The sequence below is a fragment of the Capricornis sumatraensis genome, chromosome 14, assembly GCF_032405125.1.
Source record: "Capricornis sumatraensis isolate serow.1 chromosome 14, serow.2, whole genome shotgun sequence".
Lineage (NCBI taxonomy): Eukaryota > Metazoa > Chordata > Mammalia > Artiodactyla > Bovidae > Capricornis > Capricornis sumatraensis.
The window spans coordinates 75,690,371-75,714,813 of NC_091082.1; the positions used below are offsets into that span (position 1 = coordinate 75,690,371).

General features: G+C 37.1%; 1 protein-coding gene across 1 annotated transcript in view; it reads right to left on the bottom strand.

The window, feature by feature from the left end:
- The window catches only part of KCNK2 (potassium two pore domain channel subfamily K member 2), a 137,277-nt gene that overhangs the window by 90,858 nt on the left and 21,976 nt on the right, over positions 1–24,443 (bottom strand). Inside the window, exon 3 of the mRNA XM_068986289.1 lies at positions 2,472–2,589. Within this exon, the coding sequence (XP_068842390.1) occupies positions 2,472–2,589 (118 nt within the window). The remainder of the gene's footprint in view (positions 1–2,471; positions 2,590–24,443) is intronic.

A 24,443-nucleotide genomic window follows, 5' to 3' on the forward strand; every position in this document is an offset into this window, starting at 1 on the left:
ATGGGGAGCAGTAGTTAAATTCTAGATCTCTTTTAAAGGCATAGCCAGCAGGACTGACTGATGAACTGGGAGTAAGGAATGAGAGAAAAAGAATACTCAACAACGTACATTAGTCTGTGAAATGGAATTTGTGAAGGGTTTGGAAGAGTATGGTTTTGGAAAGAGCATGTAGATATATGAAGAGATTAAATTAGACCTTAAATGTTAACATTCTATTTTGTATAACTGAACTTCTCTTGGGCATATTTGTAATGAATAGTAAGGGTCACTTTGACATCTTAGATAAATTGTCTACACTGAGCAGAAAAATCAGGGACAGCGTCAGCCAATGAAGCTCCATGAAACACTGCCCGTATCAGGCACCCTACAAGAAGCCACTGAAATGGATTCTCCCAGACTGTCTCAAGTTTATTGTTTAAACAACTAATGCAATGCAGCTTAGTGCTAGAGGTTACAATTTCCTCAATTTCTAAAAACCACTTCAAAGGTCAGACAATTATTATCATTAGCAATATTAATAATTACACTGAATTTTATTAAATAATGACTTAGATGTCAAATGGACACTTATGAAAAAGGCCAAACGTTTACCTTGCCCTAGACATAAAACTAGTCTAAGGTTAGAGGAGACTGCCTTGACCTTAGAGTAGAAGACCATGGAGTAAATGTCAGTGGCCTAGAATGACTTAATCAACCTAAGATTAAAGCCGGAGGTAGAACAGTAAGAGATGTGGGCTGTCAGGGAGCTACCTAAACAACCTAAATAATCAGCTACTGTGCTTAATGGCTATAATTTGGGGTAAGGCTGGTAATAATGGTTTATTTTTTTTCATGTGTTGAAGTATATGTCTGCAAAACTTACTGAATTTGGGATTCAAAAAATGAGACTGTTTATAAACATAGGACGCAACAGTAAGTCTGTATAATGACTAAGTCTCTTGGAGAATAATTTAGAGGTGGTCACAATGAGCTATAACGTGGACTTTTTGAGTTTTCACTGGGCAGAAACAAACCATTCTCACTCTGTCTGTGAGCTTTTTTTTCCTTCCAGACTCTAAGTAGTTTACCCAATAAACAGTTATTTCCAAGTAGAAATGGCCAAGCCGTCTAAGCTCCATGGTTAACCTATTATTATGGTTAGAAATCAAGGTTGCCATTCTTCCAGATTTTCACAGCCACACAACTTTTGACCTAGCTGATGGAAATGTAAGAGTAAACATAGTTCTTTGACCTCTGAACGAAGGCAAACACCAACATGCTAAGGGATTTATTTCACTGGCAAGTGATTCAGCACAAAAAGGCATTACAGTGGATCCACATAATGACAGGACATGGCAAATTCTTCTCAAAGGAAAATTTAAGCAAGAGTTCATCCATAAACTGTCCATGTTCTCTTATTCAGGACTTTGATAGAAGTGCTCTTTTGAAAACTGTAGGCACTTCATAATCTACCAATGACAAACAATAAAATTAAAGCCTTTAGAAAATTAATTCATGTGCCCAAATCAGAGGTCAGGCTCATGAGAGGAAATCTCATCACAAGCATATGTGCAAGAGAATTCCTTTTGCACCCATATTTTCTACATAACTGTGATGGGTCCATTTTCTTCCCTTTGTTGAAAATTATTCTTTTAACCTACCTCCTTCCATGAAATAAGATAACTGTAACCCCTCCCAATTCTCACAACATGGCAAGCATAGCTTTCACTATGGGGTCTGCGTTTACATCCTCGGAATATTTCTTGGGCACTGAAGAATAACAGAAGAGACGTTGCCTACATGTACCCATTCTGCTGCCTAGGGCATGCTGAGTGGATGCAGTTAGTCCCCAAAAAGAGACCATGTTCCACTTTCAAACACTATGACATCCAACGTGATGAAAAGATAAAAGGCTTAAAGTTTCATTCTTTCTATAATCCTCATATTTCACTGTTAATTTTTTACAGATTTGAGTTCCTGGAAAAACAAAATGCATAAAAAGGTCTGAAGCAATCATAATAGACAACCACATAAGAATAGAACAATCTGCTAAAATGCAGAATTAAATTTTATAAGTGGAAGAAAGTGATATCCAATAAGAACTTCATGAAAAGAATGTCAAAACTGTACTCAAATCATTTCTTTCTGTACTAAAGAATCAAAGATGCAGGAAATTTTTCAACTACTTGTCCCCTCTACCAAAACCATCATTTCAAGCCATTTTTTGATGTTCTTGTCCATTAGTCAAAGGACTCAACTGAACTGCTCCCGAGTTTTGGGTGGATTTTATACAACTCGGTATTCTGAATCAGTAATTCATTTTCATCATTCCTTTGTTCAAACTTTTAAACTCTCTTTTCAAAATCAATTTACTAGACTCAAGTTTTCTACCTTGAGAAGACCATTTTGACCAACCGTAAAAAAATTCAAACAAATGAATTTTAACTCACAAGCTGTACCAAAATTAAACAACAAAATAAGTTGTCTCCTACCTATGGTTGTAATAACAGTGCCAGCAAAGAAGAAGGAACTTCCCAAATCCCAGTGACTGATTTGATTGGAGGTGTTTCCTAAAGGTATAATCCCTGCATTTATTGCTGCCACTATTTGCTGCAAGTTTAAAAAGAAATTTATCAGTACACATGAATCACATGGAGGCATCAAACAGTATATATTCCCCCCCAGACAACTAATTAGTCAAAAAGCATCAATTCTAAGGTCTACTCTTCCATTTAAAGTATACACTATAGATTAAAACTTTACACTAAAGAATTTAATACATTAAATTATAAGAAAAGTATATTTGATATCAAGAGAATGGATCTGCATAAAGTTTATCATATAGTGTTATGATATGTATTCATAATATCATCCAGTACCATTAGCAATTTATTTGAATTAACAACTAAATATAGCAATAATTTTAATAAGTACCACCGAGTTAAAAATATCAGTTTGCCAACTACAATTTCAGTAGCATATAATAGTTTCATCAAAAAAAAAAACAAGTTTTTCCAAAATGCTAGTCATTTTGAATGGTAAATGTAAGTATCCAATCCTGGATTGTGTACAACAGTATAGAGTATAAAATCAGTTGTTGTTGTTCAATCGCTAAGTTGTGTCCGACACTGCGACCTCAGGGACTACAGTGTGCCAGGCTTCCCTGTCCTTCACCATCTCCCGGAGTTTGCTCAAACTCATGATAAAATCAGTAAGGTCCAACAATACAGGCTAAGATGACAAGGAACAGGCAATTGCCCTTCACCATCAAGCTTAAATCAATCCACTGATATCAAGATTCATAGAATCTCTACAGATTTTTATAAATTCTATGACAGTGTACATCACCGATGACTTGTAAATGACAGTCAACAATATTCATACAAGAACACTAGAATCTGGATGCTGCCTTGAGTAGTAATACTGGGAGACAGAAAGATGATATTATAATCCCTTCTCAATCAGAAGGAAATGGCAATCCACTCCAGGATTATTGCCTGGAAAATCCCATGGCCAGAGGAGCCTGGTAGGCTACAGTCCATGGGGTCGCAAAGAGTCGGACAGGACTGAGCGACTTCACTTTCACTTTCACTTTCTCAATCACCAGATATTAGGGAGGGAAGACGGAGCTCCAGAAACACAAACACAGAAGAGAATAAGGAGAAAATGTATAGTGAGAGAGATACATATAGATTGCGGCAAAAGGCGTTTCCGTTGGAAATATAGTTTTTAAATATTTATCACGCAATTCCAGATTTTAAAATTGGAAGGAACTTCATTTGATAGGCAAGGGAATTAAAGACCTAGAGAGGTAAAGTGACTAAGTCATACAGTTTATTTGCAAATGGACAAAAGCTACACTGGAAAACGGACATACTACCCAAAGAACTTATTGTCAAATGTAAAAGAGCAGGTAATCTCGAGCTGAAATGCAATATAAAATTTCATTTGTCTGACTTGTCTTAATCTACAGGTTGAAACTTCAATAGTTAATTGAATTGCAAGCTTTTATTTACTTTAACAACAGTATATATTCATTGTTTAAAAAGTTTAGGAAAATACAGAAAGGAATAAAGAAGATAATACAAATTATTCACAATTCCAGAATTGAGAGACAACTACAGTTAATGTATTAAGGTGTCTACTCCAGGCATTCTGTTATACATTTTACATAGCCAGACTTATGCACTATATGAAATGTATTCTCTATTTTTATTTAATATTAATCTACATGTGGTTTTCCTTGCAATTACCACATTTACTTAATCACTGCCATATATATAGACATACATGCTGTTCTAAAATTTGTCTTATAAAAACTGCTGTTATGAACATATTTGTGTATAAATATTTTTTCATTTCTGAATATTTTTTGTGGAAGAGATTACTAGAAATAAATTTGCCACATTGAAGATTATGAATATTTTAAAGCACTTGATATATAATAGCAAGTAGCTATCCAAGAAGGCAGTTACAATTTATAATTGCCCCCACAGCAATTTACAAATGCAGTTTACCTCTAATATTAATAATCTATCTTAACCAAACTGATAGGAATTGTTGACATTCATATGTCTTTTATTGTGAGCAAAGTTGAGTGCTAATGTTTCCTTCACTGCTGCTGCTAAGTCGCTTCAGTCGTGTCCGACTCTGTGTGACCACATAGATGGCAGCCGACCAGGCTCCCCCGTCCCTGGGATTCTCCAGGCAAGAGCACTGGAGTGGGTTGCCATTTCCTTCTCCAATGCATGAAAGTGAAAAGTGAAAGTGAAGTCGCTCAGTCACGTCCGACTCTTCGCAACCCCATGGACTGCAGCCTACCAGGCTCCTCCGTCCATGGGATTTTCCAGGCAGGAGTACTGGAGTGGGTTGCCATTGCCTGTTTCCTTTAACATACACTAAATGCACATGAATATATATATGTACACATATATGCATAGCACACAGTGAAGCTAGTTTTGAGATCACTGATTTTGTTTATCTGACTCTCTACTATAAATATAATATCAGATAAACAGGTCTCCTTAAAAATACTGAAAAATATTTTTTGCAGCTACCAACCTATTATTCTCACATAAACTTTAGAATTATTTAGTTAAATTTTATAGAAATTTTCATTTTCACTGGTTTAAAATATTTTTGCTGTTTAGATATATGTGTAATCTATAAATTAAGTAAGGAAAATGAATACCACTATGATAGTGAAACTTCCCATCAAATAACATGCTGTGAATTTTCAATTACTGAATCTTCTTTAATATTCTGAAATAGAGCATTTTTATTTTACTTCACATAGACCTGTAAGGCTATTTTTAGATATTTTACTTTTTTTATATTTTAAATTACAATTGGTTATTGCTATTGTACACACAAATATGGGTGTCCCAGGTGGTTCAGTGGTAAAGAAACTGCCTCCCAATGCAAGAGACATGGGTTCAATCCCGTTGTCGGGAAGATCCCCGGACAAGGACATGGCCACCCACTCCAGTATTCTTGCCTGGGGAATCCCAGGGACAGAGGGGCCTGGCGGGTTACTGTCATAGGGCCACAAAGAGTGGGACAACCTGAGTGACTGAGCACACACACAGACACAAATATTTATTTCCCTTCTCTGAGCCAGCAACTCTCAGACTTTTTATCTCCAAAACAGTTTACAGTCTCAAAAACTATTGCAGACATCCAGGAACATCAGAATGTGAGTTACAGCTATTGATACTTGCATTTTTGGTTGGATTTCTAACTTTCAAATGTTTTGATTAATTCACATAAAAATAACAATAAATGTTAACACATTTTTATGAAAAAGAATTATGTTTTCCAAAACAAAGATTTAGTGAGAAGACAGGCATTTTTTTAGGATTTTATAAATCTCTGAAATGCCAGGCTTAATATAAAACAGTCACACTCTAATATATGCTTCTTCATCCAATCTGGAAAACAATATGGCAATTCCTCAAAAAATTAAAAACAGAACTACCATAAAATCCAGCAGTTCTACTTCTTGGTATTTATTCAAAAAACATGAAAAACACTAATTCAAAAAGATACATGGATTTCTGTGTTCAATTCAACATTATTTACAATAGTCAAGATATAAGATATGGAAGCAACCTAAGGGCCCACCAATAGACAAATGGATACATGTACAATGCAATATTACTCAGCCATAAAAAGAGTGTAATCTCGCCATGAATGGACCTAGACGGTATTATGCTAAGTGAAATTAGTCAGAAAGAAAGAAAAATACCATATGATTTCACTTATATATGAAATCTAAAAAATAAACAAAGCGAAACATAAAAGCATAGATACAAAGGACAAACTAGTGATTGTTAGAGGGGGAAGGGCAGGGAGCTGAGTGAAATAAATGAAGGGACTAAGAGTACAAACTTCCTTATAAAATAAATAAGTCACCAGGGTGTAATATATAACAAAAACTTCCTTATAAAATAAATGTCACAGGATGTAATATATAGCAAAAGGAATATAGTCAGTAATACTTTAATAATTTTGTATAGAACAGGAGGTTACTAGATTTATCAGGATGATTATTCTGTAATATATTTAAATGTTGAATCATTTGATTTACAACTGAAATGAATATTATATGTTACCTGTACTTTAATTAAAAAGTATAACTTCAACATATTCATTTATTCAAAAATATTTACCAATTGTCTATGGTGCTAGGCAATGGGGAGACAACAGAGAAGTAAAAACACGGGTGATATAATCGAGAAAAGATAAGACATGTCTGTTGATTCCATTTAATTAAGTAAAATTAATTATTTTATTCCCTAGAAGCCAGCTAAGTCCTCCAACAACCAACAATATAACATCCATAGGCAGCATCATCATTTTAGTTCATTCTTTTGCTTGTCGATGACAAAGTTCTCAGCATTACCCAGACAACTGGATAAGTTCCACAAATTATTTAAATCCAAACGAAGCACATGAAGATTTAGAGACAGTAATGTCTGGCAACGTGTGGGTTGTAAATAGTTATCACAGAGCTGTGATTATTGCAACAGAGGCTTTAGATAGAACCAGGAACATGTCAAATCACTGTGAGAATGAGTCTACCATGAGGTCCTTTCTCTGAAATATTCTTATAAATTCATTTTATCTATTTGTACAAGGTCCCTTGGTCAACATCCAAAGGATATCAGATGCCCTTGGCAAGGGCACTGACACAGACCTAAGAGACTCTGTAATTTCCATGTCAGCTCGGGCCATCGGAGCACTTAACAAGTGGCTTCCTAAGAAGTGTTCCTGTATGCGCCATATTATGTGATTAAAGCAACAATCGCCTCATGTACAATAAAGACTCACTTTTCCACTAAAGACAACTCTTGTGAACAAACATATTGACAATTTATGAATAAGCTATATTTTTTAGGTTAGGGTAAAGGAAATGTAGGATCCTCTGCATTTAATCCTAACATATTATTACCTGAAGTATTGATTACAAGAGGACTTCCAAACATAAACCTACAGTAGAAATAGTATAAAATAATTTTCAATGGATTCATACTCAATTTTGCTTTTCAGCTCATCTACAATCATAGAACGTGCATTAAGGAAAGGCAGTTGCTTTAAATATATATAGATATAGATATACCCACAAAGTTACAAAAAAAATTGTACAAATCTAACAAAGTAAATATATATGTATAGTGAAAAAAAAAGGAAATGAAAGGCAGTTGCATACATGATTCTATTCAAGAATGGGAACTTAAACTTAAGAAACAGAGCTCTGAGAGGCTTATACTTCTAGAGTTGATAAAGGTAATTGCTCTTAAAAATAATTATTTAAAAAATCTTGGTTTCTTTGACAATGGTGGCTTTAGAATCAAAGTTCACTGAGTTCTAATGGGAATTTGTGCATTTTTGACTTGTACTGTTGGTGTCTCAATGTCACTGGCATTTTGGAACTGTATCGAGCTTTAACACCAAACCATGCTAAGACACACTTATTTGTAAGAGACCAGTATAGGCTTGGAACTCAAGGCAATCAATGACAAACATGAAAATGTTCCTGGGGGTCCAATGCCTAGGAATAATTTTCACATGTGTATTAAAGTACTTGACTAGCTTTAAGGAATAGCTTATTAGAAAGTAAGCAACCCCAGGGAAGGCCTGAAGAACACATTGTTTTCAGAGTAGGTTATATTGCGAATCTTAAAATACAATTTCTGATTTCACGATTTTCCCTCCTTTGCTCAGATGCTCAGATGTTCATGTTTACCAGAACAATACAGATTGTCCTGAAAGCCTACTACAGATTCCCCTCCTGTTAATATTATAATCAAGATGTCACTAAAATATGCTATTACACCTATAATCCTAAAAGTAGGGTCACGCTAGTAATCTGAAAATTTGGAGTGATACAAGAATTTCAGACTGCAGGTACAGGGCACTGGCATCTAATTGGGCTACAGTGATGTACAGGGCTTCCCCAGTGCCTCACCAGTAAAGAATCTGTTTGCAGTGCGGGAGATGCAGATTCAACCCCTGGGTTGGGAAGATCCCATAGAGGAGGGCATGGCAACCCACTCCAGTATTCTTGCCTAGAAAATTCCACAAACAGAGGAGCCTGACAGGCTGCAGTCTATAGAGTTACAAAGAGTCAGCTGTGACTGAAGCAACGGAGTGCAAAGGCACAATGATGTACAGGTAACTGGTTCAGTGACAGCTTCTTTTAACTGGATATTTAAGACTGATCTCACATTTTCTCCTCTGAAAAAGGACATTATTTCTACTAAACTGATATAATAGCTAAGTCCAACTAGAGTTATATTGACATCTGTATAATTACAAAGTTCCACAAAGAGGAACAAATATTCTCTTGCCAAATTTTGTGTAAGACACAATTTTATACCTTTTTGGTCATTATATCCTTGTGGGGGATCTAATTTCATCCTGAGGAGGCTCTTCTTTAGGAAAGAAGTCAAATCACACATCTGACCATTTCACACAGGTCTGACCACTTCAACCATGTAAACAAGACTATTTTGAAAGACTTGAAGATGCATAATGAGGAAAGCAAAATAATTATGTTCTCGTTGCCAAATGACTTTGTGGGGGACGATATTATGTAGGTATCATTGCTATTTATTGTTACACTACAAAAAAACAATCAACATCCATCAATAATATGCAGCAATGCTTGAGAACTGTTGCCAACGGCTACAGGATCCTTACACTTATCCTTAACCTTCTGGGTATGTACCAATATACCATGATTACCTAATATCAGATGATGTGAGCTGCTTTGGAACCAGAAAGTGAAAGTGAAAGTCGCTCAGTCGTGTCCGATTCTTTGCCACCCCATGGACTATACAGTCCATAGAGTTCTCCAGCAAGAATACTGGAGTGGGTAGCCTTTCCCTTCTGCAGGGGATCTTCCCAACCCAGGGATCAAACCCAGGGATCAAATCTCCCGCATTGCAGGCAGATTCTTCACCAGCTGAGCCACAAGGGAAGCCCAAGAATACTGGAGTGGGTAGCCTATCCCTACTCCAGAGGATCTCCCCGACCCAGGAATTAAACTGGGGTCTCCTGCATTACAGGTGGATTCTTTACCAACTGAGCTATCAGAGAAGCCCCAGATAGAACAAGAGAGTATCTCAAAATGGCCTTTACTCTTACAGACTCAGCATTCAGATGCAACACTGGGAGATCCTAGGTAACCTCAATCGGCATTTTTTAATCAATGAATTTGATTTATCCATTTCCTAGCTGCTTTTTGGAAAATCTTTATTAGCCATACACATCTGTCTTAAATGTTATTTATAGGCAACTGTTGCATAACAAGCTTCTATTCTAATGTCAGTGATAGGTTGTAGTCTTAATCACTGGGGCTGCTTCCCAGGCCATTCTACAAACGAAATCAGGTTCAGCCAAGAAGTAACATTCTAGGGTTTCATTGCAAGTTTACATACAAAGGCAACCCATGATATCCTTTGTACCACTGGAATCATCTTCTTCGACTTGGGTTCTTTCTTGGTCTTCTGGAAAGTTAAACAGTGCCACAGGCTTCCCTGCATGAGATATTTCTGTCAGAATGTCAGTTGAGATAGTTGACAATCCAACAAGGAATCAAACAACTTTCTGAAAACCATACAGTATCGGCACACAGCTCCACAAAAACATTCCAGCAGTAGCTCTCAGCTAATGACGATACTGACTGAACTACGCCAAATGGCCAATATCCAAGCACTTTTTGATCTATCAAACGACAATTTCATAATAGCATACAACAGAATGGTATATATATTTTCACTAAGAGTTTATAACATGATAAATTTCATTGAGCTTAACACTTGTGTTGAGTGTTTAGTTGCTAAGTCATGTCCAACTCTTTGCCACTCTTTGGACTGTAGCTCCCCAGACTTCTCTGTCCATGGGATTTCCCAGGCAAGGATACTGGAGTGGGTTGTCATTTCCTTCTCCAGAGGATCATCCTGACCCAGGGATCAAACTCACGTCTCCTGAGTCTCCTGCACTGGAGGCGGATTTTTTACCCACTGAGCCATCATACTGCAGAATTAAAGCTAACTCTAATAAGCAGGAAACTATTAACAGCAAATTAATCTAGTATGGTCTTGCGTACAGTCCTACTGTGAAGGATATGTATGTGTTAGCTTAAGAAGAATTCTATATGGTTGAGAATACTATTCTGAGAAAATATGAACGAACCATTGCATCCTTATTGGAAATTCATGTTATGTCCAACTTTTGCACACATCTCAGAAATCAGGTGATATTATCTACTATTTAAGATGATAACATTTGCTATCAGTAAATGTATATATTCATCTTTTGATCAAATATTTCATACTACTGTACATTCTAACCTCTGGTTTGATAAATGAACCTGAAACACATTATGTAACTTATTTTCTAACAATAATCAGTCAAGATAAGAAAAATTCTATAGTTACATAAAGATGACATTTTTTTCTTTTTTTTCCTGTCTAGGAAAATTAAAGGCACCTACATAAACTCAAAAGAGAAAGATACATCCCAAAATTATATATCTCAATTAAATTAACTTTTAAGTATTGGCAAAGGTCAGATTTCTAAATCTAACATCAATATTTTTACTTTCTTTATTTTTTTTAAGATATATTTCTGATTTTATATGCAGAAAAAAGATGGAGTAGAACATTTGCATATTTCATACAGAACACAGGTGATTATATAATTCTATATTTAGAGTCTGGTAAAGGAAGAAGTTTTCAAGGTCTCCCCAGAGTATATCTTTTAAGTCAGAAAGGTAATATGCAGTAATGTTTTTAATCTCGTCTTTGTTGGACACAATTTGAGTCAAAACACATTTCCTATTATCTTAAAAAGGCTTTCAAAGCCCTTAGAATATGTTTCCACACAATGCATGACCTAAAGTTTAACCACACATTAATTAGAAACTTCTTGTAAAGAAGAGTCCTTTCTGTAAAAAACACAAAAAGCTTAATTCTTAATGCTTAGAAAGGAGAGTATTACCTACAGAAAGCAATTTCCACATACCAGATTTTAGAAAGCACCTCTAAAAGTAAACATCTTGCTTACCTTCCCAAGACTTTCTTTCTATTTAAGGATTATGCCATTGCATGTCAAAGCTATTTTTATACAGACTAATGAAGTGTACAGCTTTTTTCTCGTTCTTTTGTAAGTGTAAATTTATTTCCTATTAGTAGAAACAAAAGCTTAAAGTTCAAAGTAGGAAACAGCAGAAAGCTGGAGGTGGATGTTATCAGCAGGGCCAGAAGCAAGAAGCACATTACAGGGTATGAGGGTCACCTTCCCTGTTTTATCCACTCTGGAAGCTGTTTTTAAATCATACAAGTTATAGATATACATACATGTGTGTATATACAATATTGAACATTTGGAAAAATAAGAATTAAAATGTTCACTCACTGTCCCTGAAAACGTTTTTTTTTACAACATGCATATATTCAATGTTTGGTTTTAATAGTTGTCATAATCAATGTGCTTTCAAGTTTTCATCTAGTATAAGCATGTTCCAAGGCATTTTGAAATCACCAAAATCTCACTGAGTAGCTACATACTACTGTTCTATCATTAAATGAATTTGTATAACAGAATCCAAGTTCAGGCGATCATTTGAAAGATGACTATAGAGATGATTTATACATCAGACAAAGATCAAGCTGGAAACACTGAAATTCTGTTATTCTTTTAATCTTGCATGAAATAACACTGTGATGTACAAACCATAAAACATGGCCAAGATCTGAGTCCTTGTAACTCTGAAAGAGCCAGAAAAAATACATGTACAAGCAAGCAGACAACCCTGCATTTCCCCAGCTGTGCATTTTTCCATGAACTTTCCTACATTCCATATTATGGTCCATTAATATTCTATCAGAATATTAATCTCTGTCTATCTGTCCCTTTCCACCTCATCTCAGCATAAATTGGGCGGGGGGAGGGGGGAAGGTTAATGGAAGAAAAGGAAACTTTGGAGAGAGGAGACAGAGCAAGAAGCCAGAAAGAAACAAAAGGACAAGTAGAAAAGAAAAAGATAAAGGCTGTTTAGTTAACAAAAAGACAGGTCTAGAAGAATAAGATAGGAACTTAATACAAGTAATCGTCACACTCTGTCTAGGAAGTTCTTTTGAAAGAGGTTATCCTTAAAATAGGATTTGGGTAGGTGGAAAAGTGAGATCAAGGAGACAGCACTAGGCAATATTTTTACACCAGTTTGCCCAAGGCACACCACCAACCAGCGTTTATTCATGCTCTGTTTTTAAAGCCTGAAGTTCTAAACTGATGAGAAAAAAAAATAGTCCAAGATGGAACAAAGGCGGTTTTATTCCGTCAATTACACACATCCATAGAATTCCCAAATTTGGAGATTCTGTTGGCCTTTTCCACAGACTGTCACAGGCTTCCAGTTATTTGATTTTCCATCACACTTAAGCATATATTTCCATAATAGATACCAGTTTAAACCAAAAAGTGCTTAACACCTACACTAAAATCGATCCCAGGGGAAATAGTTAGGGAAGCTATTCAGGTTTTCACAGAAAGGCAATTTCTTTTTCATAATATATTTTAAAAACAAGTGAATTTTTCCTGCCCTTCCTGAATACGTAAAACATTGTGACAAGGATTAAAAATCTTAAGGTCTATGTGCACCTGCAGAGCCAACAAGGTAAGTAGTTAACCCAGTTGGTGTTAAAGTAAACCAAAATTCTCACACCACAAAATATCACAATACTAAAACATTCCATTAATATTCTGATAAACAGTCCCTCTGTTTCAGGCAGCACAAAGTTTATGTATTTCTCACTTCAACTGAATTGATTCATTGCCATTAATAAGCCTACAAGAAATGTCTATGCTTTCAAGATCCAGGTAAAACTTCTTAACACATCGCAGAGTAAATTTACCAATGACTTGCTAACATTACGCAGAGAATAGGAAGTTTTGTAAAACTGCTTAATATGTTAATATTTCTGGGCTCTTAATGTCACAAAATCAAGTCAGAAAAAAAATAATATATGAATAACTTCCCAAAATGTAGCAATTCATACTTACTCTGTCTTAGCTTCTTAGCTTTTCTCAAAATTTCCCCCATCTTTCTCAATTACACACTCATACACTCACCAGTTACAGCAAATGTGAATTGGTGGAAATCCATTTTGTCGAAAATAGGAACCTGATAGAATTTCTTACACTTTTTCAAGCCAAGTGGAATGATGGAGCTACCCTTTGACACCTGTCCAGTAGTTACTGCACAAAAATGCAATTAAACTCTTCCCTCGGGCACCTCTCAGACTGACTTAGGAATGTCACACCACCCATCTGCACTGAAAATGAGCCTGGCATTCTCTTCATGTTTTTTATGTTAGTCACTCACATATGCAGTATTGCTGATCTTCATTCACACAAGGATACCAATCCCAAGACCATTTCAGAGCACAGGAACCTAGGAAAGGGTCGCTGTTGTTTAGTTGCTAAGTTCTGTCGGACTCTTTTGTGACCCCATTGACTGCAGCCCACCAGGCTCCTCTGTCCATGGGATTTTCCAGGCAAGAATACTGGAATGAGTTGCCATTTCCTTCTTCAGGGAAATCTTCCCGGCCCAGGGACCTACGAAAGGGAAGATGCCCTAAAATCCATGTGATAAGCATGAGACTAGAAGGTCCCCTACGCTCAGAAGTCTGGGATATGAAGACACCATTACCAGGGCAATCTGTGCTGGAGACTGGGTCTACTGCCTGGAGAGGTACCAAGATGGGCTAAACATACTTTGTGATCTTCACTTCTCCTGCCCCTCAAACTCCTTCAGAACAAGAATGTGTTTGTGCTAGTGGGATGAGCAGGACAGACTATGTTTAAACTGGGCTGAAAGAGAGAGGAATGAAAAGTCACAGTAAAGCAACACTTACTCACTTTTTTCATTTTTAGTCCCCTGCTGTGTGCAACTATTGTGTGTGTTCCAGACAGCTATCTCTCCTTAAGTAACTCTTGGGAACCAGCAGTGCAAGACCTGAGATGCTTCATCATCTTATAAAAATAACCCTCTGACCACTATCGGTAATGGTATCATTTTACAGGAATTAGATGTCTCAAGTGTATTTTCCACAAAAGCTGAGGTATAGAGAGACTAAATGGATCATGAGTTTCAAAGTAAGTAAACAAATAATAAAATAACCAGAAAAATCAGTCACTGGTCTCGATGTTACAGTTTAGCTGTATTATAGCTTTGGGTTGGAGAAGGCAATGGCACCCCACTCCAGTACTCTTGCCTGGAAAATCCCATGGATGGAAGAGTCTGGTGGGCTACAGTCCATGGGGTCGCTAAGAGTCGGACACGACTGAGTGAGTTCACTTTCACTTTTCACTTCCATGCATTGGAGAAGGAAATGCCAACCCACTCCAGTGTTCTTGCCTGGAGAATCCCAGGGACGGGGGAGCCTGGTGGGCTGCCGTTTATAGGGTCACACAGAGTCGGACATGACTAAAGCAACTCAGCAGCAGCAGTAGCAGCATAGCTTTGGGTACCTAGCTTTAGAGATAACTATTATTTATAGTATTATTTATACGTGATAATACTTTGAAAGTTCCAAGTAGGAATTACATTTATAAATGAATTATTTTAAAGTAATAGTCCCATTCATAAGTTTGAAGCTGGGTGAACATCTTGTTTATTTTGTCTACCTGTGCATAATATACCCCAAATGCTCATCAGGCCTTGTCTTGTATCTTTATGTCACACATGGCCTGTATATCTAGCATAATATTGATTGCTCGAGGATTATTTGTGGCAAAGGCTGTGCTTATTGGCTTCTAAGTACACATAAAATCACTAACATTAGCTGATAAGAGTTCTAATTACATATTACAGGTCATGGTAAAGACAGTAAGACTTTGCAGTAGCATTTGACACAGCTAAACTTTCCCACCTGGCAATGTGTCTGGCTCACAGAACACCACAGTCTAGCCTTCCTCAAATCTTCCTGACTTCTGTCTCATCCCCCTCACCTTTGAGCCCACAATTCTGTTCTCTATCTATTCACACACTCCTAAGTGATTTCATTGAAACTCAAGGCTTTCAATATTGTCAATATGATGATAACTCCCAGAGGTATTCTTCATCCTGGACCATTCCCTGCATAGATGTCTGAAAGGCAACTTAAACCAACCACATGCCAAGTCCAACTTCTACGCTCCTTCGTGAACCAGCTCCATATGAGATTTTCCCATCTCAACAGTTGGCAACTCTATTTTTCCAGTTTTTTAGGTCCAAAACCTATGAATCATTCTTGACTCCTTTCTCCCACACCTCACATCAAAATCTGCTAGTTTTACCCTCAAAAGATCCCAATGTGAAATTTCATCACATTCACTTCTTCCCTGCTTATCCAGGCCACCACTATCTCCCCCTGGGCTCTTGCAGTGGATTTCCAGCTTCATCCACTACATTCTACTCCTCACAGGGCAACCACAGTGATCCCTTTAAGCTATATGTCAGATCATGTCCCTGCTCTGTCCTAAGTCTGTTCATGGTCCTGCAAGTCACTCTGTACAAAATCTAGGATGCCATATACCAATTTACAAGGCCCTATGAATCACAAGCTGTAATCGAGGGGAAAATATCAACAATCTCAGATACGCAGGTGATACCACTTTAATGGCAGAAAGCGAAAAACTAAAGAGCCTCTTGATGAAAGAGGAAAGTGAAAAAGCTGACTTGAAACTCAGCATTAAAAAACTAAGATCATGACATCTGATCCCATCACTTCATGGCAAATAAAAGAGGAAAAATTGGAAGCAGTGACAGATTTTCATTTCTTAGGCTCCAAAATCACAGCAGATGATGACTGCAGCCATGAAGTTAAAAGACACTTACTCCTTGGAAGGAAAGCTATGATAAACCTATACAACATATTAAAAAGTGGAGACATCTCTGAGGTTTGACAGAAAACAACAAAAAATTCTGTAAAGCAATTATCCTTCAATAAAAAATAAATTTAAAAAATATCCTGAGAAAAATTAGTCTTACATTAAAATATCTTTACTAAATTAAAAAAAATAAAGTGAAGACATCACTTTGCCAACAAAGGTACATATAGTCAAAGCTATAGTTTTTCCAGTAGTCATACATGAATATAAGAGTTGGTCCATAAAAAATGCTGAGTACTGAAGATTGATGGTTTCAAGTTGTGGTGCTAAAAGACTCTTGAGAGTCCCCTGGACTACAATGAGATTAAACCAGTCAATCCTGAAGGAAATCAATCCTGAATACTTATTGGAAGGACTGAGGCTGAAGTTGAAGCTCCAATACTTTGGCCACCTAATGTGAAGAGCCAACTCATTGGAAAAGACCCTGATGCTGGAAAGACTGAAGGCAAAAGGAGAAGAAGGCAGCAGAGGATGAGATGGTTAGATAGCATCACTGACCCAATGGACAAACTCGGGGAGATAGTGGAGGACAAAGGAGCCTGCAAGCTACATTCCATGGGGTATCAAAGTGCCAGACATGATTTAGTGACTTGAACAACAACAACAAATAGGATCTGAGCTCCTGTTACTCCTCTAACCTTTTTAAATATTTATTTCCCCTTCATTTATCCCCTCTAACTGCATGGCCTGTCTGCCAAGAATCTGCCTATCTCTGGGCATTTGCTTTGGTTCTCTCTACCTGGAATGCCTTCCCCTGGTTATTCACATGTCTGTATAGTTATTTATTACCTTCGAGATCCATGCTAAAATATCTGCGTTCCCTGATCTGCTGATTTAATTAGCCAAGGCAGTGAGGGAAAGGCTACCCACTCCAGTATTCTGGCCTGGAGAATTCCATGGACTATATAGTCCAAGGGGGCACAAAGAGTAAGATACGACTGAGCAACTTTCACTTCACAGTGACTCTCTATCACACAAACTACATTACTTTCTCAAAACACTTAGAATTGTGGGGGTTTTATTTATAATTACCTTATATATTTATTAGTTTACTTATTTATTACTTCTATAAAGATAACTATAAAAATCTTACTGAGTTATTCATGGCTTTAACGTTCATGTCCTTAAGTTGGGTGACATCAGCAAGATGGTAAAATAGAAATCCCAAGATTCTCCAACCCCACCCTGCCTCCCCAGAAAGAGATATTAATTCAACAATGCACAGACCAGTTCCCTTAGCAAGAAATCCAGAAATCAGTTAAGAAGTTCCTAAACTTCAAATGAGCATGCTATCACCTGCATCAAATCTGGTAGAAAAAATCCTAGCACAACTCCCCCCACCACCTTACAGTTCAGTGTGGTGCAACTGGGAGAAAACTCAGCTTCTGGCTTCTCCTTAGGAAAGAAATTGGAACACACATCTAATGTCCTGGATTTTGGGGGTACCATCCAGGGGACACGTTTTGGTCTTGCCTATCTTAGAGCACTTAGAGGACTCCATACACTCTAGATGCCTAGCAGACACTGAGAACCAAAGTGCTAAGTAGACTGAAGCTTGCTTCTGCCCCAAAGGATCCATGGTAGAGCAGACAATCAGTTATATCTTAACGATCTCTCCATCAGGGCACCGACAAGAGTGGAGCATGTGTCTAATACTCTGGCTTCTTGGGAGGCTACTCAAAGGACTGGTTTCTATCTCATCTGACTCAAACCACTAATAGGATGCATCATATTCTAGAAACAATAGGATTGCTGAGAATAAAAGACCTGGGAAGCCTGCAGTAGCTCTAGAAAACCTGAAGTTACTGTACATATACTCCAGAGGTAGCAAGAGATTACAAACAGGCAAGTCCATCTAACTGGGAGTTTATATGCACAAGTCTAGGCTATCCTGGTGGCCCACATGGTAAAGAATCTGTCTGCAATACAGGAGACCCATGTTCAATCCCTGGGTCAGAAATATCTCCTGGAGAAGGGAATGCTCCCCACTCTGGTATTCTTTCCTGGAGAATTCCATGGACAGAGGAGACTGGCGGGCTACAGTCCATGGGACCATAAAGAGTCAGACACAACTGAGCAACTAACACACATACATATCCACATACAAGGTTTGAGAGGCCCACCAAATCTCATTCTGAGCAGACTGATGAAAGTCTTTCCCTGTACATGATCAGTCTGTACAAACTGAGAGAGGTGGCTGTTTTTTCAAATGTGTAGATCACAACACCAAGTTACACTACACACAAAGAAACAGGGAAGCATGGCTCAATCAAAAAAAAAAAACAACACAAACCTACAGAAACAAATACTGAGGAAACAAAGATATATGAATTACCTCAAGGAATACAAAATAGCTATCATAAAGATGATCAGTGAGCTCCAGAAAACAATGCATGAACAAAATGAGAATAGAAAAAAAATTAGTATAAAAAAGAAACAAACAGGAATTTTGGATCTGAAAAATACAATAACTGAATGGAAAATTTTCTAGAAGCATTCAACCACAGACCCAACCAAGCAAGGAAAAAAAAAAAGTTTCAGGGAATTTAAAGACAAGATATTTACAATTATCCAGTCAAAGGAACAACAACAAAAAAAGAATGAAAAACAGTGAGACTAGAGAGAGAATTCCTTGGTGGTCCAGTGGTTATTACTCAGTGTTTTCAGTTCCAAGTCCTGGGTTCAATTCCTGGTCAGGAAACTGAGATCCCATAAGCTGAGCAGCATGGTCAAAAAAAAGAAGAGGGCAAAGAGAACCTAAGGGATTTAGAGATCACCTTCAAGTAGATCGATATACATCCAAAGACCCAGAAGTAAAAGAAAAAAAGAAGCAGGGTTTATTTGGGTAAATAATGATCCAAAACATCCCAATTCTGAAGAAGAAAATAAAAAATTCAAGAAGCCCAAAATATTCCAAACAGGATGAATCCAAAGAAGTCCCCACAAGACACATATAATCAAATTGTTGAAAGTCAAAGACAGAATTTTGAAAACAGCAAGAGAAAAGTAACTCATTACATACAAAGGAGCCCACTTACAGAAAATCTGCAGGACAGAAATATTTATTCAAAGTGCTGAAAGAAAAAAGAAATGCCACCCAGGTATACTACATCTGATAAAACTGTCCTTCAAAAATGAAAAATAAATAAAAACCTCACCAGATACACAAAAGTTGATGGAGTTCATTATCACCCAGCCTGCTTTATTTATTTGTATGTGTGTATATATTTTAATATAAATTTATTTATTTTAATTGGAGGCTAATTACTTTACAATATTGTATTGGTTTTGCCATACATCAACATGAATCTGCCACAGGTGTACATGTATTCCCCATCCTGAACCCCCCTTCCACCTCCCTCCCCATATCATCCCTCTGTGTCATCCCAGTGTACCAGCCCCAAGCATCCTGTATCATGCATCAAACCTGGACTGGTGATCGTTTCACATATGATAATATGTATGTTTCAATGCCATTCTCCCAAATCATCCCACCCTTGCCCTCTCCCACAGAGTCCAAAAGCCTGTTCTATACATCTGTGTCTCTTTTGCTGTCTTTCATACAGGGTTATCGTTACCATCTTTCTAAATTCCATATATATGCGTTGGTATACTGTACTGGTGTTTTTCTTTCTGGCTTACTTCACTCTGTATAATAGGCTCCAGTTTCATCCACCTCATTAGAACTGATTCAAATGTATTCTTTTTAATGGCTGAGTAATACTCCACAGCTTTCTTATCCATTCATCTGATGATGGACATCTAGGTTGCTTCCATGTTCTGGCTATTATAAACAGTGCTGCGATGAACACTGGGGTACACATGTCTCTTTCAATTCTGGTTTCCTCAGTGTGTATGCCCAGCAGTGGGATTGCTGGGTCATAAGGCAGTTCTATTTCCAGTTTTTTAAGAAATCTCCATACTGTTCTCCATAGTGGCTGTACTAGTTTGCATTCCCACCAACGGTGAAGAGGGTTCCCTTTTCTCCACACCCTCTCCAGCATTTATTGCTTGTAGACTTTCGGATAGCAGCCATTCTGACTGGCATGAAATGGTACCTCATTGTGGTTTTGATTTGCATTTCTCTGATAATGAGTGGAGAAGGCAATGGCAACCCACTCCAGTGCTCTTGTCTAGAAAATCCCATGGACAGAGGAGCCTGGTAGGCTGCAGTCCATGGGGTAGCTAAGAGTCGGACACGACTGAGCGACTTCACTTTCACTTTTCACTTTTCACTTTTCACTTTCATGCATTGAAGAAGGAAATAGTAACTCACTCCAGTGTTCTTGCCTGGAGAATCCCAGGAACGGAGGAGCCTGGTGGGCTGCCATCTATGGGGTTGCACAGAGTCAGACACCGACTGAAGTGACTTAGCAGCAGTGACTTAGCAGAGCATCTTTTCACGTGTTTGTTAGCCATCTGTATATCTTCTTTGGAGAAATGTCTGTATAGTTCTTTGGCCCATTTTTTGATTGGGTCATTTATTTTTCTGAAATTGAGCTGCAGGCATTGCTTGTATATTTTTGAGATTAATTTTTGTCAGTTGCTTCATTTGCTACTATTTTCTCCCATTCTGAAGGCTGTCTTTTCACCTTGCTTATAGTTTCCTTTGTTGTGCAGAAGCTTTTCATTTTAATTAGGTCCCATTTGTTTATTTTTGCTTTTATCCAATATTCTGGGAGGTGGGTCATAGAGGATCCTGCTGTGATTTATGTTGGAGAGTGTTTTGCCTATGTTCTCCTCTAGGAGTTTTATAGTTTCTGGTCTTACATTTAGATCTTTAATCCATTTTGAGTTTATTTTTGTGTTAGAAAGTGTTCTAGTTTCATTCTTTTACAAGTGGTTGACCAGTTTTCCCAGCACCACTTGTTAAAGAGATTGTCTTTTCTCCATTGTATATTCTGGCCTCCTCTGTTGAAGATAAGGTGTCCATAGGTGCATGGATTTATCTCTGGGCTTTCTGTTTTGTTCCATTGATCTATATTTCTGTCTTTGTGCCAGGACCATACTGTCTTGATGACTGTGGCTTTGTAGTAGAGCCAAAGTCAGGCAGATTGATTCCTCCAGTTCCATTCTTGTTTCTCAAGATTGCTTTGGCTATTCGAGGATTTTTGTATTTCCATACAAATTGTGAAATTGTTTGTTCTAGCTCTGTGAAAATTACCGCTGGTAGCTTGATAGGGATTGCATTGAATCTATAGATTGCTTTGGGTAGTACACTCATTTTCACTATATTGTTTCTTCCGACCCATGAACACGGTATATTTCTCCATCTATTAGTGTCCTCTTTGATTTCTTTCACCAGTGTTTTATAGTTTTCTATATATAGGTCTTTTGTTTCTTTAGGTAGATATATTCCTAAGTATTTTATTCTTTTTGTTGCAATGGTGTATGGAATTGTTTCCTTAATTTCTCTTTCTATTTTCTCATTATTTTAGTGTATAGGAATGCAAGGGATTTCTGTGTGTTGATTTTGTATCCTGCAACTTTACTATATTCATTGATTAGCCCTAGTAATTTTCTGGTGGAGTCTTTAGGTTTTTCTATATAGAGGATCATGTCATCTGCAAACAGTAAGAGTTTTACTTCTTCTTTTCCAATTTAGATTCCTTTTATTTCTTTTTCTGCTCTGATTGCTGTGGCCAAAACTTCCAAAACTATGTTGAATAGTAGCAGTGAAAGTGGGCACCCTTGTCTTGTTTGTGACTTTAGGGGAAATGCTTTCAATTTTTCACCATTGAGGATAATGTTTGCTGTGGGTTTGTCATATATAGCTTTTGTTATGTTGAGGTATGTTCCTTCTATTCCCGTTTTCTGGAGAGTTTTTATCATAAATGGATGCTGAATTTTGTTAAAGGCTTTCCCTGCATCTATTGAGATAATCATATGGGTTTTATTTTTCAATTTGTTAATGTGGTGTATTGCAATGATTAATTTGTGGTTATTGAAGAATCCTTGCATCCCTGGGATAAAGCCCACTTGGTCATGATGTATGGTCTTTTTAACGTGTTGTTGGATTCTGATTGCTAGGATTTTGTTAAGGATTTTTGCATCTATGTTCATCAGTGATATTGGCCTGTAGTTTTCTTTTTTGTGGATCTTTGTCAGGTTTTGGTAATAGGGTACCCAGCCTGCTTTAAAAAAAATGTCAAGGGAATACTTCAAGTTGAAGTGAAAGGATGCTAGAGATCAACAAGACAGCACATAAAAGCACACACTTCATTATTAAAGGTAAACAGATAAACAAATATAGAATATTGTTGAACTGTTAAGGTGGTGTATAAATTATTTTAATTCTGATATAGAAGTCAAAATACCAGAGTATAAAAAATAACTATAACTATAAAAATGTTAATGCACAAAAAGACAACCAATTCTTATTCATAATAGCATCAAAATGGATACATTTAGAAATAAACTTAACCAAGCAGATGAATGACTTGTATAATGAAAATCACAAAATTTGCTGAAAGAAATTAAAGAAAACAGAAATAAATGGAAATACACCCCTGTGTTCATATATTGGAAGACTTAATATCGTTGAAATGTCCATACTATGCAAAATTATCTGCAAAGTCAATGCAATCCTATTGAACTTGGAATTTTACATTTTGCAGAATTTTTTTAAAAAATTCTAAAATTCACATGGAACTAAAAAGGACCTCAGATAGCCAAAGCAATTTTGAGAAAGAACAAAGCTGGAGGCCCCACATTTCCTAACTTCAAAATATATTACAAAGCTACTTAATCAAAACAGTATAGTATTGGCATACAGACAGACATATAGACAGCAGAACAGAAGAGAGAGCCCAGAAATAAATCCACACATACATGGTCAAGGGCTTCCCTGGTAGCTCAGTTGGCAAAGAATCTGCCTACAATGCAGGAGACTCTGGTTCGATTACTAGGTTGGAAAGATCCCCTGGAGAAGGGTTAGGCTACTGACTCCAGTATTCTTGGGCTTCCCTGATGACTCAGACAGTAAAGAATCTGCCTGCAATGCAGGAGGCCTGGGTTCAATCCCTAAGTGGAGAAGATCCCCTGGAGAAGGGCATGGCAAGCCACTCCAGTATTCTTGCCTTGAGAAACCCCATGGACAGAGATGCCTGGTGGGCTATAGTCCATGGGGTCACAAAGAATTGGACCTGACTGAGAGACTAAGCACAGCACAGCAAGTACATGGTCAAATGATCTTCCACAAGAGTCCCAAGACCACAAACAGGGAAAATATAGTCTCTTCAACAAATGGTGCTGGGAAAATTGGATATTCACATGCAAAAGAATGAAAGTGAACCTTTATCTTACATCATACATAAAAATCAACTTGAAATAGATTAAAGACTTAAACATAAGACCTGATACTATAAAACTGTTAGAATAAAACACAGGAAACAAACTTCATAAAATTGGTCTTGGCAATGATTTCTTGGACATGTTGTCGAAAGCACTAGCAACAAGACAAAAAATACACAGGTGGGACTTCATCAAACTAAAAATGTTCTGCACAGCAAAGGAAACAATCAACAGAGTGAAAAGGCAACCTACATAATGGGAGAAAATATCTGCCAACTGTTTATCTGATAAGGGGTAAATGTCCAATATATATAAGGATCTCCTACAACTGAATAGCAAAATAAATAAATAAATTTAAATATTTTAAATAAGCAAAAAACTTGAACAGACATTCACCCAGAAAAGATATGCAAATGGCCAAGAGATAACATGAAAAATGCTCACCATCACTACTCATCATGGAAATTCAAATCAAAACTACAATGAGATATAAGCTCACACTTGTTAGGATGGCCATTATAAAACAAACAAACAAAAAAATAGAACAAAAATAGTGTTGCCAGTAATGTGGAGAAACTGCAACACTTGGGCACTTTTGGTGGGAATGTAAGACAGTACAGGTACAGCTACTATAGGAAATAGTATGGATAGTCCTCAAAGATTGAACTAGCTTATGATCCAGTTATTCCACCTCTAAATGTTCAACCAAAGCAATACAAAGCAGTTTC